The 15,852-nt window shown below is 42.1% G+C and overlaps 4 protein-coding genes across 5 annotated transcripts; 3 read left to right on the top strand and 1 right to left on the bottom strand.

The window, feature by feature from the left end:
• The first annotated feature begins 273 nt into the window (after nucleotides 1-273).
• On the top strand, nucleotides 274-3,980 carry LOC148402064 (caveolae-associated protein 2-like). Its single transcript, XM_088400061.1, has 6 exons — nucleotides 274-630; nucleotides 1,242-1,382; nucleotides 1,457-1,558; nucleotides 2,589-2,846; nucleotides 2,963-3,115; nucleotides 3,177-3,980. The coding sequence occupies exons 1-6, from the start codon at nucleotides 355-357 to the stop codon at nucleotides 3,459-3,461; spliced, it is 1,215 nt and encodes a 404-aa protein (XP_088256187.1). The 5' UTR covers nucleotides 274-354; the 3' UTR covers nucleotides 3,462-3,980.
• A 4-nt stretch (nucleotides 3,981-3,984) lies between these two features.
• arl11 (ARF like GTPase 11) lies at nucleotides 3,985-5,905 on the bottom strand. 2 transcript variants are annotated; one of them, XM_088400087.1, is made up of 5 exons: nucleotides 5,753-5,905; nucleotides 4,743-4,808; nucleotides 4,556-4,671; nucleotides 4,319-4,496; nucleotides 3,985-4,193 (listed from the first exon to the last, which is right to left on the bottom strand). In XM_088400087.1, exons 1-5 carry the CDS (start codon nucleotides 5,783-5,785, stop codon nucleotides 4,065-4,067), a joined length of 522 nt encoding a protein of 173 aa, XP_088256213.1. In that variant the 5' UTR covers nucleotides 5,786-5,905; the 3' UTR covers nucleotides 3,985-4,064. The 2 variants fall into 2 exon arrangements, with proteins under 2 accessions (XP_088256213.1, XP_088256223.1); XM_088400097.1 differs by having other exon boundaries at nucleotides 5,656-5,818.
• An 895-nt stretch (nucleotides 5,906-6,800) lies between these two features.
• eef1b2 (eukaryotic translation elongation factor 1 beta 2) lies at nucleotides 6,801-10,559 on the top strand. The gene is made up of 7 exons (XM_088400074.1): nucleotides 6,801-6,968; nucleotides 8,231-8,353; nucleotides 8,417-8,549; nucleotides 9,330-9,396; nucleotides 9,624-9,749; nucleotides 9,937-10,004; nucleotides 10,442-10,559. The coding sequence occupies exons 1-7, from the start codon at nucleotides 6,889-6,891 to the stop codon at nucleotides 10,526-10,528; spliced, it is 684 nt and encodes a 227-aa protein (XP_088256200.1). The 5' UTR covers nucleotides 6,801-6,888; the 3' UTR covers nucleotides 10,529-10,559.
• Nucleotides 10,560-10,858: 299 nt separating this feature from the next.
• Nucleotides 10,859-15,830, top strand: zdbf2 (zinc finger, DBF-type containing 2). Its single transcript, XM_088368712.1, has 8 exons — nucleotides 10,859-10,963; nucleotides 11,850-11,946; nucleotides 12,547-12,704; nucleotides 12,961-13,474; nucleotides 13,659-13,778; nucleotides 14,049-14,359; nucleotides 14,644-14,776; nucleotides 14,970-15,830. The coding sequence occupies exons 2-8, from the start codon at nucleotides 11,851-11,853 to the stop codon at nucleotides 15,768-15,770; spliced, it is 2,133 nt and encodes a 710-aa protein (XP_088224838.1). The 5' UTR covers nucleotides 10,859-10,963; nucleotide 11,850; the 3' UTR covers nucleotides 15,771-15,830.
• Nucleotides 15,831-15,852: the final 22 nt, after the last annotated feature.

The following is a 15,852-nucleotide window of genomic DNA, read 5'->3' as shown; positions in this document are numbered from 1 at the left end:
GACATTCATATGTAAAAATACATGTGAATTAAATGGGACATAATGTCAATAGTATAGCCTTTGTTTCTACATTTTTTTTCTGCACTTGCTGTCCCATTGGGCAGTTGAATTGGCTCGCAGCTCCAGATTGTTTCACCCTTGTCTTGTTTGAGCAACTTGTGTCAAGCTGCACAATGAGTACAAGTACTGGTCTGTTCAGGCACTGGAAGAGTTAAGGGTGTGCACTTCCCTACAGGGAAGTTAGACGGAATGTTTTTCCAAGTGCCAACCAATCAGAGCTGAGCACACACACACACGCACACAGTTCACACTGTTTTTCAGCCTGCAGAACTTTCTGACCAACTGCTGCCTTTGATGAGTGAAGACGGCGCTCAAGCCAGCAAGAACATGGTGACCACTGACACCCACCAGGACCAGGACCTACTGGTTCCTTCCCAGGTCCAAGAACCGGAGGAGCAGCTCAAAGAACAGGAGAACCCAGAGAACCAGGAAAATTCCCTAGCAGGCCTGATTGGATTGGACCCAGAAAAAATGGGCCAAGGCCCCGTCAACGCCATCACGGTCCTCACTTTGCTGGACAAACTGGTCAACATGCTGGACGCGGTGCAGGAAAACCAGCACAAGATGGAGGTGAGTGAAGGGTGGGGCTGCCTGTGTTCTACTCTGTGACAGTTACTCCAGACTTACTCCCAAATTTTTTGGGAACTTTATAAGGACTTACATGGTCCAGAACCCAGTCACAGTTGCAACATTTGATGTAAAACCTTTCACATTCAGAAAGACGTGATTATCTTGGCCAAGTCAAGAGCTAAGCATTCTTTCCAAACAACTTGACTGAACTTGGTGAAGCAGGCCTACATAGTTGTTGTAACTTTATTGAATTACATTCTCTCCAACGGAAATTGTCAAGGGCCCAAAGCCGGTCAAACTTCAGCTATAAAGCTACTTTCCAATTTAAACTAATATAATGTTCACATAAGCAGCTTGAGCCTCCTTTTTTTTGCTCTTCTATTTCTCGTCAATGAAACAAGACTTCAATTGGAAACTTGCAACTGTATTAGAAGCTTTTTTTTCATCTTTAGTGGAATGTTCACAGAAAAGGGCGTTGCCCAAGAGTTGGGCATGGAAGATGGTGAGGTTCATAGCCCTGGTCCAATTTCTTCTCTGCTGGCATTCGGTTAAATCTGAGAAGGGTGTGGTCACGCAGGCATGCGGTAACTGAAAACTCCTTTGGTTTTTAGGGGCACCAGGTGGAGATGGAGGGCGTGGTCAGGGGGATCCAGGCCGATATGATTAAACTCTCCAAGAGTCACACTCACACCTCCAACACCGTCAGCAAACTGTTGGACAAGAGTCGCAAGCTTTCCGTCACCATGAAGGAGGTCAATGACTTTGACATGTCAAATGCCAGGGACAACTGCAGGGATGTTTTAAATAAAACGGGATTGTGTTTCAGGTACGAGAAAGGATGGAACGTCAGGGCACGCAGGTTAAGAAACTGGAGGCGAACCATGCCCATCTGATTGACAGAAACAACTTTAAAGTACTCATCTTCCAGGTCTGTGAGCTGAAATTATTTTAGTCTCTCAATCCTTTGATGCAACAAGAGGTCATATGATCTCCTTTTTCGAATCATGAATTACAGGGAACCATGACTCCTCTCGGCGATACACAACATTCCCTAAATTCCTTATGGCCATGTGTTAGCGTGTGTCTATGTGTTAATTAAGTACAGGGGTGCTCTGAGATATGAAATCCATATGACAAAGCTTGTAACTCAAAGCACACTTATCTCAAATTATCCGCTACATTAGTCCGAACAATGACTCGACCTTGAAAAACTTTCATATCTTTCACTGTTCTTCCATATCATTTTATGTATCCATACATTTCAGTATCCTTCCATAGCATTCAAAAATCCTTGCCCAGCACTCCACATCTTTCAAAATCAATCCATTTAATTCAAAATGATTCTACATTTTTGATCAACATATTGAACATGTCTTTACCAATAGCATTCCATGATTCAATAACATTAATTGTCATTGGATGTCATTCCAGATGATTCCATGTTTCATCACTTAGTATTTCAGCATTCACACACACACAACTTCTCCAGAAGTTGCATTTTTCAGTACTAGTCATTTATGGCATAGGATAAAGAATATTTATTTACCTGTGAATATTGTGATACTGACTGTCAACATGTTTTGCTCCACAGTTAGTGTTCGAATATCCACTGCTTACAGGGTTAATACACTCTTGATGCTAATAGTTAGCCTGTCCATGGCATTTTACATTATGTGTTAGCATTCAGCTATTGGGTGCAGTTGTTTGGTTGTTATAAGTACATAATGTGAAATTCTCCCTTTTTTATGTTTAGGGTGACAAGAAGCTCAACACCTCTTTTTTTGGGGGGGTGGAGGGGAAGAATTGTTCTCAAGTTAGACCAAAAAGTCATCAATGACTCATATATATAAAAAAATTAGGTCACTGTTCATTGGTTTGTCCCTAGTGTTGGATCAGAATGAGAGGTTTTTCACTTTAGGCCTGTTTTTGGCTCACTGTGGTCATGCTATCCCTTGAAGGAGGAGAACGAAATCCCCTCCAGTGTCTTTGTGAAGGATCCGCCGCCGTTCCCTCGTGATGAAATTCTGGAAGAAGGTGATGAATCCGGTGCTGTCGAAGGTAATCAGCCGTCGGAGGGTGGACTCCACACTATTGACCTGTCATCTGATGAGGACGTGGGCCTGGAGGCCGATCTGGATGAGGAGATGTGGCCTCAAGATCTTGAGAACATGGAGAAGTCCAAGGCTGAGAAATTAAAACTATCCAGTCTGAAGAGGGTAAGCCACACATTGCCCCAAATTTACTGTAGATTTTGTTGTAGTGGCTTTTTGCTGTAAAACTATAAAAATTCCTGTACTTGGCAAATAAGGATACATTCTAACTTGCTCGGCAGGTTGACAGCCTGAAGAAAGCATTCTCCCGACAAAACATTGAGAAGAAGATGACAAAGATTGGAACAAAAATTGTTTCCGCTGAACAACGAGAGAAAATCAAGCAGAAAACATCCAGCCTCAAGGTTTCTCCTGTCACCTTTGGCATCAAGAAGGTATGAATGCCGTGATCTGGATCTTGTCTCTGTGTGACCTCTGACCTGCGTATGTTTGCAGCCTCGCAGCAAATCAGCCTCCCAGCCTCTCGAAGAACATTCTGCCCAGATGGAAGAGTGCCCCGCCCCAGAGGATCACGTCCAGCTGTCTCCACTGGGCAGTGATGAGCAGGAGCTCACCTTCATGGAGATCCACAACGAGTTGGCTCCAGAGCCAGAGAAAGAGCAATCGTGTGCAGAGGTCAGCGCAATATCTGAAGGGGTTGCTGAGGACTACGCTTTGTCCACCACACTGCCTCAAGACCAGGAAAGCAAGGAGGAGGCTTCCATGTCACTCCAGGAGTAAAAATTGCAATATTATATTTTCTTATTAACACATTTCTTACACTGAAAAGCATGAACACAAACACACTATCTGAGGTGGGTAACAGAGGAGAATCTAACACAAAAACACAGTGGGGGACCTTGTTTGAAAATATTCATGTGCTGTTGACTGAAGTATGTTCACCCAGAAATAGAGGCTTTGATATTTGGACCCCAAAACATTTATTCAAACTTATTATTTTGAGCACATTCCATGTTTAGCAACAAATGCAACACGTCATGCTAACTTTGAGCTACATAGCTGCTGTCTAACCACACAAAACTCAGCTCACTATGATCAACCAGTTTAAATCTGTATAAAACAAACTGGTTTGGATGGCTTGCACAAATGCAATATAACGCAAGTGTTTATTTTGATGTATAAAGAACTTTTGCAACCAAAGAATATGTCCTGTTAAATGTGCCTAACAGACACAGAGGAATATAAGTGTGTCACAAGATTTCCTGTCTGGTGCAAAACAAATAAATAACTTTAATCAAATTGGTTTGAGATACAGTATATATTTATTTCTTAAATACATTCCAAAACACAACCTTGTCCATCACATCTACCTTTACATTCCCGTTAGTTCTTCTTGATGAGTTTGGCGACGGACGTGAAGGCTTGACGCAGACCGATTCCTTTCAGGGCGCTGCATGCTTGGATCTCCCAACGCAAACACGGATAGTTATTCAATCGCAGCTGGTCAGAGATCTGATTGCAGGTATGTGGCAATGAAAGACGAGAGGGGCACAAAGGATAGAAGGGGGAAAAAGTGTGTTTTGTAGGTTCAAGCTGATATGTTCCACTGTGCGTCTAGAATTTTTTCTGTGTTCTACCTCCTGTACAGTCATGGCGCCAGGTTGGTCCATCTTGTTGGCCAGAACCATCAACGGAATATCTCGGAACTTTTCATCACTCAAAACCTTCTTCAATGCCGTCTGAGCCTCCGGCATCCGACGGGGATCGCTGCTGTCAACCACGAAGATCAGCGCCTTGCAGTCATCCAGATAGAACCTAAGAAAGATGGCAAAGAGGAAGAGAAAATGGCAAACAACAGAAATAATCCAGATTACCTCCAGTTGGGCCTCATGCTTTTTTGTCCTCCGACATCCCAAACTGTCAAAGATGTCTTTTTGTCCACATTGAATGATCCTACATTGAATCCAATGGTTGGCGATGTGCCCATCACCTGTCAGGTCACAAGCAGATCACGGTAGCGCACGCAGACAAACCACAATGTCATGTTAGCCAGAGCCTCACCTGGCCAGTTAGCAGCTGAGTCAGCAAAGTCGTTTTTCCCGCAGAGTCCAAACCCATCAGGATCACCTGAATCCATGGTGGACATATATATGTTAGCTTAGCATTTGAGGTCTAAAACTAATAGACCTTTTCACCAGGATGTCACTCGTACTTCAAGGTGGCAAGAGATGAAGAGACCTCTGATGGCATTTTTAGAAGGCAAATCTTATTTGAAAAAGGCTGAGACACAGGGTCAAGAAGGCTTAAATTGTGATTTTAGCCGTCTTCTCTATCGCTGTATAGTTAATGTGACTTGTCAGTCAAAAATAAGATGATACATAAGGTTTTTTAAACCGAGACATATTTTGATTTTAGCAGGTATATGTTCTTTTTTTCATAAATACACTTGGTGGAATTTCAGACATAAATATGGAGGAATCAGAACACATATGCTCTTTTGAAGATGAAATGGATAGTGCGCAGTTGTCTATTCAAAGGCTAGCCCTTATATTTCCCTAAACTATTCAGACAACCAAACCAAACTGGCTTTTTTCAAATACCCATGAGATATTTACTTCCACAAATCCAATGATGTTTTGGTCTCGGTCTGCTCCTTAAAAAAGTGGCTATTATCTACTGTTATTCTGAAAAGGTCTGCAGATGTGAGCAGAACCAGCATGTTGGTTAGCTACGGTAGATTGAAATCTCATTTCATTTTAAAGTTTGACATCTAATACCCTAGAAATGCCTCTTTATGACTCTGAAGTTAATATTAACATACTATTCCAACAACATGAACTTTGAAGTTTTTAACATTTAGAAAAGCTAACCAAGTGTGAATGACAGCTGCAACTCACTTTGGCGGAAACACTTGAAATGCTTGTTAAAGCTTGTTCCATTCACGCATTTAAATAGGCAAAAAGTGGCGCCTAACCTGTTTCAGGGTGGATCCGCGTGTCGGTCAAACACGTTAAGCCAATGTGTGTGTTGCCTGTTTGTTAAGTCAGCATGCCAAAAATGCCTCGTGTTACCTGCGGACGTTTAGTTGACTGCATTAGTCCCATAAGTCCTCTTCTGCTTTACGTCCCTTAACCATCAGAATCCAGTCACTTTCTTGCTAAGTAATTGTAGACCAAGGTAGGAAGTTACACATGACATCACAAACTGGTTTGACTGCATTTCTTTATGCAAACGGCACAAAAGCAAACATGTTCTTTCTATTACAAACTGTGTCTACAAATGGATACCCAAAACAATTGTTATGCACGAACCCCTTCAAATCAATTTCTGTTTCCGCAATGATGCAAATTAGGGATGCCACTCGGCTTGGCTGAGAATATGTCTAACCGTACTTCCATTCCACAAAGGCGAACAAAAGCACACAAAAAATTACATCCTATACATGTCTAGCAAAATAACAAAAGAAAGCGACGAGCATTAACGAAAATAGATTTAAAGAAGCAAGATAGCTACACGTATGTACACTGAAGGTATAATTTGGGGGCCTCTGCAGATTTCCTTTTTTATCCAAATGAGATGATGTGGAGGAGTGATTGTTGGACTTCTAAAAATGCTTAAAGGGATGGTGCAACCTTTACCCCAACTTCAGCATAGGTTACTCAACCTTTTAAGCAACAGGACACCAGCAGTCACAGTAAGCCGCTGCAGAGTATAGAAGCAAATGTTAAGGGAATACCAATGTAAAAGAGGCAATTATTCACAATTGTTTTTGTTTTTTGGGTTTTTTTTTTTACAAGTATGAGTCAGGGGCAAGGCAGCTCCATGCACCGGACCGCCCAGAGAGGTGCAACACAGCCCCAAAGAGGGTAAACTCGACTTGTGTTGGCAAGAAGATTTTTATTTTCACACCAAGTGCACCGTCTACCTTGGGGATCTGTGATTGTTTTGTTTTGAAAAGTCTGTTTAAGAACCTTTTTTTTTTTTTTTATAACTTCAATAAAAGCATGTGCAGCGATGAAAAAGTGCAACTATGTATCCGGAAATTATACGTAGGTAGCCACTGTAGGGGGGTTCGGGGACGGGCACGACTGGAGAGGAGCAGGAAGGGGCTGGAGTTGGATGAGGAGGAGCCTGTCAGCGGCTATAAAATGGCGGTTTGTCGTCTCTCAGGTCCTTCTTCCTCACTAAGTGAATACCCCTTGTCATCATGGGTTTCGGTGACCTGAAAGCACCCTCTGGACTCAAAGTGCTGAATGATTTCCTTGCGGATCGCAGCTACATAGAAGGGTCAGTGCAGCTGCGGCAGTATACACATCCACATCCAGTTTTAAACGGGTGGATGTCCCAAGAATTCCAACGTGTCCTCGTTACCGGCGGCGCCATTTTGAAAACGTGTGGCTAACGTCTAGCATTTACAAGCTAAACGATGTGAATAATAACCTAACAGGGAAGTTTAATGTAGTTAATTAAATGCGGCGAACGTATCGTCAAGACTACCTTAAGGACCGATGCGTTGGGTTTTTGCACGTTACGCTTTGTTCAATAAATAAGATTCCGCGGCTATCTCAGCCACATGCTAGTAATGAATGCATAGCGTGTCGCTAAAGTCTGGACACGTAGGCATAACATTTCCCACCGTGATTAATTACTTTGGAGTCTTGACCTAATGTTTTCAATATCTATTATTTGAGAGGGCACAATTCGCTTGACTTGGATACAATAATTTCACATTTCAGATTATTTTTGTGCACTCACTCGAGTGCAGTCGTTTGTTAAATGTGATTTTCGTTTAGCATACCTGCTATAAAGGTCTATCTATCTCTATCTATCTATCTATCTATCTATCTATCTATCTATCTATCTATCTATCTATCTATCTATCTATCTAATACCCATTCTCTTCCTCTGTCTATCATCTAATCACTTCTTCAAATACTTTGCTCGCAGTCCTGCCATCATGATCAGCATTCACTGCAATAGCGTGGTGTTAATCACAAACAAGATAGATTGTTCCTTAAAAGTGTATGTATTACTGTAAGTCACTGTAACGTTTGAACTTTAATATAGGAGAAAGGAAAATGTACTTGAATACCTGTTCAGTTTAAACGTTATTAAAATGTGAACTAGCTGACTGAAAGTAGCACCTATAAATGTTGAAGAAACACTGACTTTATTAAAATGTATTGCAGTGATTCAAACTAAAAGGGAGCCTGCTTAGCCCAGTGTTACTGTTACTACGCATTGAGGATCATAGATCAATAACAGATCCTCAAAGAAAATTATTGTGGTCAAGCGCTATGCTATATTTAATCCCTGGAAAGTGAAAGAATTTATATATTTAATGTTTGCTTGCTGTGTTGTCCAGACTTTAAGGATGTCCAAGTGCTTCCATACCAATGCTTTACTCACTGATGATAAATAGAAGCTTAGTAAAACAACTCAACGCAAACTCATTTACATGTTAACTACAAAACGTAATTTGGAATACTTTGCTTCTTTCCAGGATTTATACAGACTGGTGACAGGACTAACCTCATCTTTATTTGTAGGCATGTGCCTTCCCAGGCAGATGTTGCTGTTTTTGAGGCAATCTCAGCCCCACCCCCATCGGACCTTTGCCATGCCCTACGTTGGTTCAACCATATCAAGTCCTATCAGAGCCAGAAGAATAGGTGTGTACTGGTGCCGTAGTGACAGACAGAAGCTCTCTGGAACTAAACCGCCTGTTTTGTCAGTCTTCCAGGTGTGAAGAAACCTTTGGGTCAGTATGGCCCAGCAGGTGTAGGTGACTCCACTGCAGCAGTCGCTCAAAAGGCAGCTGATGACGATGACGACGATGATGTTGATCTGTTTGGCTCTGACGAAGAGGTGAGGACGCAACTACAGGGCTATTCTTAATGATTTGTGTTGCTGCCAAACTTAAGCTCCACACTTCTGTCTATTTATCAATAACACAGTGAAAATGAGTGGTGTGAATATTCAGATGTCAACTTGAAATGGGTGGCCTCGACTTTTCTACTTGTACCCCAAAAATGTCAGATTACGGGCTGGTTGGTTTGATCCCAGAAATATGACTTGTACATTAAAAAAGTAAATGTTTACAGTGGCACTTTAATTACAAGTTTAAAATGTTATCTCACCATACTTGTTACCCAAAATGCATTTCTCAGCCCCATCTTTCCTTTGTGATAAAGACAGTCTAAAGAAGGTAGCTGCAAAGAAGGTGTTTTTTGCAGTTGATAGGGATAAAAATATATGCTTCGATATTTTTGTATGTTCTGGCAGTTTAGGTTTCTGTTACTTGTTTTCAAGTATGGTGTTTATGATTACTGTGGCATCAGTAGCATAGTTAGTGAGCCTGTCTAATATAGCATTTTTCATTGTTAGCATTAAGCTATGAGACATTTAATGTTATTGGGAGATACACTGTTAGTTTTCTTATTGGCGTAGATTGGGACTGACAAGGAAAACATGTTTACTCACGAATATAACTTGTTGTGAAGTCACGGCCATCATAGGTATTGCTTGTAACTAATGTTTTTCCTTTTGCTCACAACTCAAGACAAGAAAGAAAAAAGCCAAATGTAAAAAGTACAACTGTGTTTCTAAAGTGGCATTAATGCTAACCTGCCATCTGTCATGTTGTAGGAGGATGCAGAGGCCACAAGGCTGAAGGAGGAGCGTATCGCAGCGTATGCCGCCAAGAAATCAACCAGTAAGTGCCAACTTTTTTTTTTTTTCCTTCCCAGTTTTAAGTTCGACACCAATACGGCTGGTGTGAATCTTAGGTTTGGACTCTTCATGATGATTAGCAAACACCATCTTTCGGCTGACGTGTGATGTACGCTATACTTACCTGACAGTGTCCAAGGCATGGCCTAGTATAACTAGCTGTTAAGTTGTTTCCATGGTGGTAATTGACCCTGCCCTCCGTCCATTCAGAACCTGCCCTCATTGCCAAATCCTCGATTCTTTTGGATGTCAAACCGTGGGATGACGAGACTGACATGGCCAAGTTGGAGGAGTGCGTCCGCAGCATTCAGATGGATGGACTCGTCTGGGGACAATGTAAGCGAGTGGCAGTAGAAGTGTCTCTGGATTTCAGGCCGTGCACCACTTAATGATGATTCTTTCACCATCTTTCGGCTGAAGATTGTGATGCCGCTCAAATTATCTGAAACAATTGGTGGAGTTCAGTTAGCCTCTAAATGTCGACGTGAATCCATCATGTTAATTTGTTGCTGTTCTCCGACAGCAAAACTATTACCAGTGGGATATGGCATCAGAAAGTTGCAGATCAACTGTGTGGTCGAGGATGATAAGGTGAGTAATGGGCTGTCATGACACTGAAGTAAATAAATGTTTCCTTCCTAATGTTCCAGAAAAGTTTTTCTCAAACTTGTTACACAAAGTATTTGTTAAAAAAAATTGACTGTCCAAGTACCAATGCAATAAATATTAAAATTCAGTCTTGAATTGACTCCAAAGATATTTTGCACACTTTCAACATTAGCAGTCTCATTTATATTGGAATGGGGAGCTCCTTGAATTATATTTTAATCAAAATGCTTTGCACAAAATTGAAAAACTCTTAATATTTTAAAAACTTCTACAAGTTTAAATACAACAAATTCAGATCAACTGAGTAGATTAAATCGATTTGCTGCTGTTGTGCATGCCTACCTATATTAGATTTGTATCAAATCTTTTCTGGTCTCTCACTTCTAGTTTTTTTTTCCCCCTCCCCTCCTTTGCTTCAGGTGGGCACTGACATTCTGGAGGAGCAAATCACAGCATTTGAGGATTTTGTCCAGTCGATGGACGTTGCCGCTTTTAACAAAATCTGAAAAGAAAAAAAAAATAAAGCACTTGAATATAGTTGGTTTATGATGTAATTTTTTGTGTAATGACTTCGTAGAACTTGACCAACCTGCTTCAATGTTTTGGGCTATAAATAATATTGAAATGGGTATTGATGGCAGTTCATCCTTAAAATAAATCATATTCAGATGAGAAAAATGTATTTTCACGATGAAAGACAAAATCGATTTACAATTCCCCGTCATAAAAAAAAAAACTAGGTATTTCGTTTTCTGGGCGCTGCTCTGATTCTTATGAAGTTTGAAATTAAGCAAAATGTATTTCTCCATTTGGCCTTTTGGTGGCGTAAGACACGAGCGCAATCGAGTGGCAAGCTGCAGAAGAAGGAAACAGCGGAAACTGACACGCAAGCCAAAAGCGCGCGTTGGAAGATGATTTCGTACTGTCCGAAAGTAAAACAGGTAAATAAAATGCTGTTTTAGATATCTATAATGAACAGAGCCATTTCAAATGACTGAGTTACATAACAGCACGACTGTGATGAAGAGCCGATTTAAAAGGCGTAACACGTATGAAACCATGTCACGTGATTATTTCAGGCTAACGCGGGTCCAAAGCCAGTGAGTTGCCGCAGACCCAACTCCGGGAGCGATACTTAATTGATGTGCCTCACTTACTGTCGAGCCGTCGGCAACCTACACAGCTCTGCAACTGTCTTCGTGTAGAACAAGGCATTGCCAACTTTTTTTTTCCGTTCAGGGACCCCCTACTTATAAACGGGCATTATATGGGGGCCAGCCCTCAAAATCCAAGTTTCGCTCAATCCCACCTACCATGCGTGCACACCTGACTGTCAGAATGATGCTTTCAAACTCAATCGTTATGACGTAATCTTTCTCTGTGGCAAAGTTGAAGAATTGTGATTGTAAACAAACCTTTTCATGTCATATGACAAGCGCAGCTACACAAATCTTTTGGCGCACTCCGATTTTAAGGCTCATAGACCCCCCTCCCTCTCCCTTCCGGATCCAAGAGACACCGTTTAGTGTAAATCACACCTCCCATGAAAAAAAAAAACACTTATACAAGTATACAGAATTGAGAATACAGCAACATCCAAGAATAATTTGAATGAAAAATAACTGTTCAAATGTATTTATTCACTTAATAGTTTTGTTTAGTTTTGTTAAATAAGGCCAAATCTTCAGATTTGACAACAGTCAGCAGTTTGTCTTTCTATGTCAATGATATGTTTGTCACAGTGGAAATGTTTTCCAAAGTAAAGAAAATAATAATAGATGGTGACAAATAATGACAAATTACATTGAATGTATACATGTATCACAGGATGTGGGCGGAGTCTCAGCCAGGGCCATCCAGATCCACACCACGCGGACCAGGATACTGCACTTACTGCAGAGTCTTCTACAATGACCTAAATCAGGTGACATGTGATCTTGTTCATGTGGCATGTGTTGCGGTGGGCAATATGAAGACTGCGGTTTTAGTAGGGGGGAAAAAAAAGATTTTTGGTTTGTGTAACTTGATCACAAGTCACACACACTTCTGGGTGGCGATAGTTTCAATGTACCTTCTAGTAAACAACAAATCTTTTGTCATTTGTCCATGGCAGCATGATTGAGAAAACAGGTTAGAAGGCTTAAATGCTGATTGCAAGACTTCTCTACCCCCCCGTAGTCTTATTGTGTAAACTATCAGTTGAAAGTGAGCTACTCAGAGAGATAAATTTATTTTAATTGCAACAGACATAGACTCAGCGGAAATTCTGATTTTGTTAATGTGATCATTCAAGTACTACAGTAACTAACCTTTCTGTTACTTGGAATTTGATTGCACTAATGTTCTAATTTGATGGCAAAAATGGATAGCGGGTCGTTGCTAGCAAGTTATGTTTTCTTAAAATTTCTAGACCTATCCAATATTCTACATACCCTCAATCAATCTAGAGAATTAGTGTTCTGTTTAGTTTGCATGTTAAATCTGTTGGGACTATTATGACTAAAATTCTGATGATTGTTCTCAGCACTTGGCCAGTCTCAAACACCTGGATCAGGTTCAAGCGTCCTCCGTTGGCTCCTCCAGTTGTTCCTTTGCTGACAGCAGCCAAGCCAACGGCACTCTGCTGGAGCGATTCCTACAGGATGTCCTGTTGCACCACCCCCACTGCTACAATGACCCCAGGTAACAAATCCCAAATATGGGACATCCCAAATTGTCATAGTTGAAGTGAGATGTAAAAAATTCTTTACACAATGTCAGTTGGCCATTCATGAGCAAAGATAAAATAATCCAGTATGCTTACAAAAACGGCAAAGCCTAAACTGTCAAATGTCTGAATGATAACCGAAACAAAATCAAAATAAGGAATTGTTGACAAAACATATTCTGCCTTTAACAATGTTTGACGATGGATTGTGCTGTATGTTTGTGTCCCTAGACCGTCTCATGCAGACCTCCCGTCCATCCCCACTCCTCTTTTGCCCAGGGAGGAACTTGATGAAGTCTGTTGTTCTGGCGATGACGACTTATCATTGGGGACACGAGATCGCCTGCCTAGCTCTAACAACGTATCAACTAATCAAGATGATGATCTCGGCCCTTGTAGTCAATTTGAGAAGAGATTATCGGAGGGAGCAGGTCGGGAGAAGCCTTCTACACAAGCAAAAGAGCAAGAGGAGGCAAGAACCATCTACTCGAGGCATACAAATGTGCCTAAACATCAGACCCCTCTGCCCGTGCACAGGAAAGCACACAGGAAGACTGACAGGAGGAAAAGCAGCAAGTCTCTGACTTCTGCGCTTTCACCCAAGGGCCCACATCCAGGTTCATCTCCTCCACGTCTCTCTGTGTCACAGCCTTGGCACAGCTGGCAGAAGGAGCGTTGGGCCGCTTTGAAAGAGGAGGTCTTCTCAGTGCCACGTGGTGACCTTGTGGACCAAACTATTGAGGAGGTTGGTTACAATTGTAAAGGAGGGAAAGAAAAAATCTTTAGAAAATCTCCGAGAAATTACCATGCGAATGTATGTATGTTTTTTAATTAATCGACATTACCATCGGCCTAAGAAAAGTCCTCTTCTCCTCTCCCCCCCAAATCTCTTATTAATTTGAATGCTTTGTGTTGGTGTCGGCCTCCAGGTTATCCAAACATGTTGCCATGGTGACAGCTTGACTTCCTTTCCACTTGAGACAGACAGCTTCCACATCAGTCTGCCACACTCTTTTGAAACACAGAGTGATTGGGACTCACCTGGACAGGTGAGCGAAGAAGGAAAAGGTTGGGCGGGCCAGCTTTATATATTCAAGGGTTGTTTCAATAGCTTGTCTACAAATAGTCAGGGCTCTGAAGTGCCTTCCCACTCACCATAAAGTGTGAAATGAAAAAATCACGTCAATATTTTGTTAGCTGGCTGAAAATGTGTCTGAGAGGCCAATGTATGAAACATTTTCTAAAAAACAAGGAACTTTTTAAAATTGTGAAACAAAAATACACAATATCTCCTCTTAAGGTTAGAAATGTGTTCCCAGGTAGACTCATGTGTCCCGCTGGTCCAGACAGAGGTGAGGGATATCAGTCATCTGACTGATGCTCAAGTGGACTTGACAGATCAGGTGTACTCCACTCAGCTGGAATCCGTCCTCCACACCAAGCCGCAAGCAGTCAAACACAGAGTATGCAGGACTGTGCCAAGAGAAATGCCAAAGCATTTGCCAGAGTCCTTCCAAGGGAAGACATGGTCCCAGATCGAAGAGGAAGATGAGAAGAAGGTTGATGAGCTGGTACGACAGTTCCGACAAGGTCGTTTTGTCTGCTACTTTGACAGTGAATCCCCTGCCAGGTAACAGAACGTCACAGTTAGTCACACTTTTGAAAATACACTACATAAAACTTCTCCGTTTAAATGCATTTATTTACTGTGTATAACTTGGCCAAGTACTTCAGCTTCTCATATTGAACAACATGCACGTTGGGTTCATTGAAGACTTTAAATTGTTTGTCTGGGTAAGTTTGAATTATAGTCTCTGTGAACAGATGGATCTTTTTAACTTAGCATATTATGATTTATTGTGGTAAACTTACATATGTTTGGTTTGCTCATTTTGCTGACGTTCTACTTACAAGGAGCAAGAGCAAAAACGTCAAAGCACCTGATCAGACAGTGCCAGAGTCAGACATGGGCCTCTTTCCTTTAATGGACCATCATGAAGAAGAAGTCCCAAGGAGGCGGGACTTCAGGATGGCATCCAGGTGTCAGGTGAGCATGACAGAAACATCTACAAATAGGTAGAGGTGGCAAATGTACTCACACTCTTTAATTGATAAGCTTTATGTAGCTTCTGTGGGGTGTCTCTTCTGACTATACGGTAAACTTCAGGCTGCCTTCACAGTAGTGAATGTGCAGGTGTAATATTTAACATATAGATAAAGTGAAGCTTTTTTTTCTCCAGGTGGTCAAAGTGAGTCACGCCACTCAGACCGTCCGCTTGGTCGTCCCAACTGTCTGTCAAATAGCCCCGGAGGCCACGCCCACGAGAGTCCATCCAGGCGATCGGGCCGGAGCGGAAAAGACTCCCGAGGTCCGATGGTCTCGCCTGCCGCCCTCGTACTCGCCCGTCATCACACCGCTGCAGTCGAGCACATCTCTGGTTTACCTTCTCTGCTCCCCTACTTTTCCCACCACCACCTACACACCCACCGTAAGCCCTACCTCCAAACGCAGTCGCAAAAGAAAACGCCCACCTGACTTTCACAGACTCAAGGTAAAATATAAACAGTTTCCTGTGCGCTATTATGACCACCGAAGCAATCGCATCATCAAGAACCCGCCTAAAGGTTTCAAGGTGGGTAAAAGCTCTACCCCCGCCAACCCCTTGCCGACACATGTACGTCAGCTGTTTCGTAGTCTGAGCCCGGACCTGAACACTGAGAGGCGGTCCGGGCAGGGTGGCTCGGATTCTCCCAGGGTCAAAAGTCAGAAGCTGTCGAGCACTGTCATCACAGACTCGGCACAGAATCGTAAACACGAAACCTCTCCTTCGGTGGATCAAAGTCACTCGGAGGAAGTAAGAGTAGGTGGCAAAGAAAGGCCAAGGCCCCCTAAGAGGAGAGTAAGAGTTCAGACCACACCTCCACCACCCAGGAGAGGTGGACTCCGTCAAAAAGGCCCTGCACCCCAGCCCTCTACAGAACCAAACGTCCGACGAGGGCGGTCTCAGAGGAGGAGGGGCTGTGAAAAGACTCACAAGTAGCACATTTGTTAAGTCAACACTGAAGACCATTTTAAAATAAAAAGTGATATTTCTTTTTTTTTTTTTAAAACTTGTCTTTATA

The sequence above is a fragment of the Syngnathus floridae genome, chromosome 2, assembly GCF_059516105.1.
Source record: "Syngnathus floridae isolate MCC-2025c chromosome 2, RoL_Sflo_1.0, whole genome shotgun sequence".
NCBI classification, from domain to species: domain Eukaryota; kingdom Metazoa; phylum Chordata; class Actinopteri; order Syngnathiformes; family Syngnathidae; genus Syngnathus; species Syngnathus floridae.
The sequence above is the reverse complement of the archived record's forward strand: the minus strand, read 5'-3'. Positions and strand labels throughout refer to the sequence as shown.

Excerpts from the sequence above, each read along its gene's own strand:
- LOC148402064 (XM_088400061.1), top strand. The coding sequence starts at position 355 with ATGAGTGAAGACGGCGCTCAAGCCAGCAAGAACATGGTGACCACTGAC. Across the intron at positions 1,559-2,588 it reads TTAAAGTACTCATCTTCCAG|GAGGAGAACGAAATCCCCTC; the intron begins GTCTGTGAGCTG and ends TATCCCTTGAAG. Across the intron at positions 2,847-2,962 it reads AACTATCCAGTCTGAAGAGG|GTTGACAGCCTGAAGAAAGC; the intron begins GTAAGCCACACA and ends CTTGCTCGGCAG.
- arl11 (XM_088400087.1), bottom strand. The coding sequence starts at position 5,785 with ATGGGACTAATGCAGTCAACTAAACGTCCGCAG. Across the intron at positions 4,672-4,742 it reads CTCAGCTGCTAACTGGCCAG|GTGATGGGCACATCGCCAAC; the intron begins GTGAGGCTCTGG and ends GTGACCTGACAG. Across the intron at positions 4,497-4,555 it reads AGCATGAGGCCCAACTGGAG|GTTCTATCTGGATGACTGCA; the intron begins GTAATCTGGATT and ends CATCTTTCTTAG.
- eef1b2 (XM_088400074.1), top strand. The coding sequence starts at position 6,889 with ATGGGTTTCGGTGACCTGAAAGCACCCTCTGGACTCAAAGTGCTGAAT. Across the intron at positions 9,750-9,936 it reads TGGACTCGTCTGGGGACAAT|CAAAACTATTACCAGTGGGA; the intron begins GTAAGCGAGTGG and ends GTTCTCCGACAG. Across the intron at positions 10,005-10,441 it reads GTGTGGTCGAGGATGATAAG|GTGGGCACTGACATTCTGGA; the intron begins GTGAGTAATGGG and ends CCTTTGCTTCAG.
- zdbf2 (XM_088368712.1), top strand. The coding sequence starts at position 11,851 with ATGTGGGCGGAGTCTCAGCCAGGGCCATCCAGATCCACACCACGCGGA. Across the intron at positions 13,475-13,658 it reads TGGACCAAACTATTGAGGAG|GTTATCCAAACATGTTGCCA; the intron begins GTTGGTTACAAT and ends GTCGGCCTCCAG. Across the intron at positions 14,360-14,643 it reads GACAGTGAATCCCCTGCCAG|GAGCAAGAGCAAAAACGTCA; the intron begins GTAACAGAACGT and ends TCTACTTACAAG.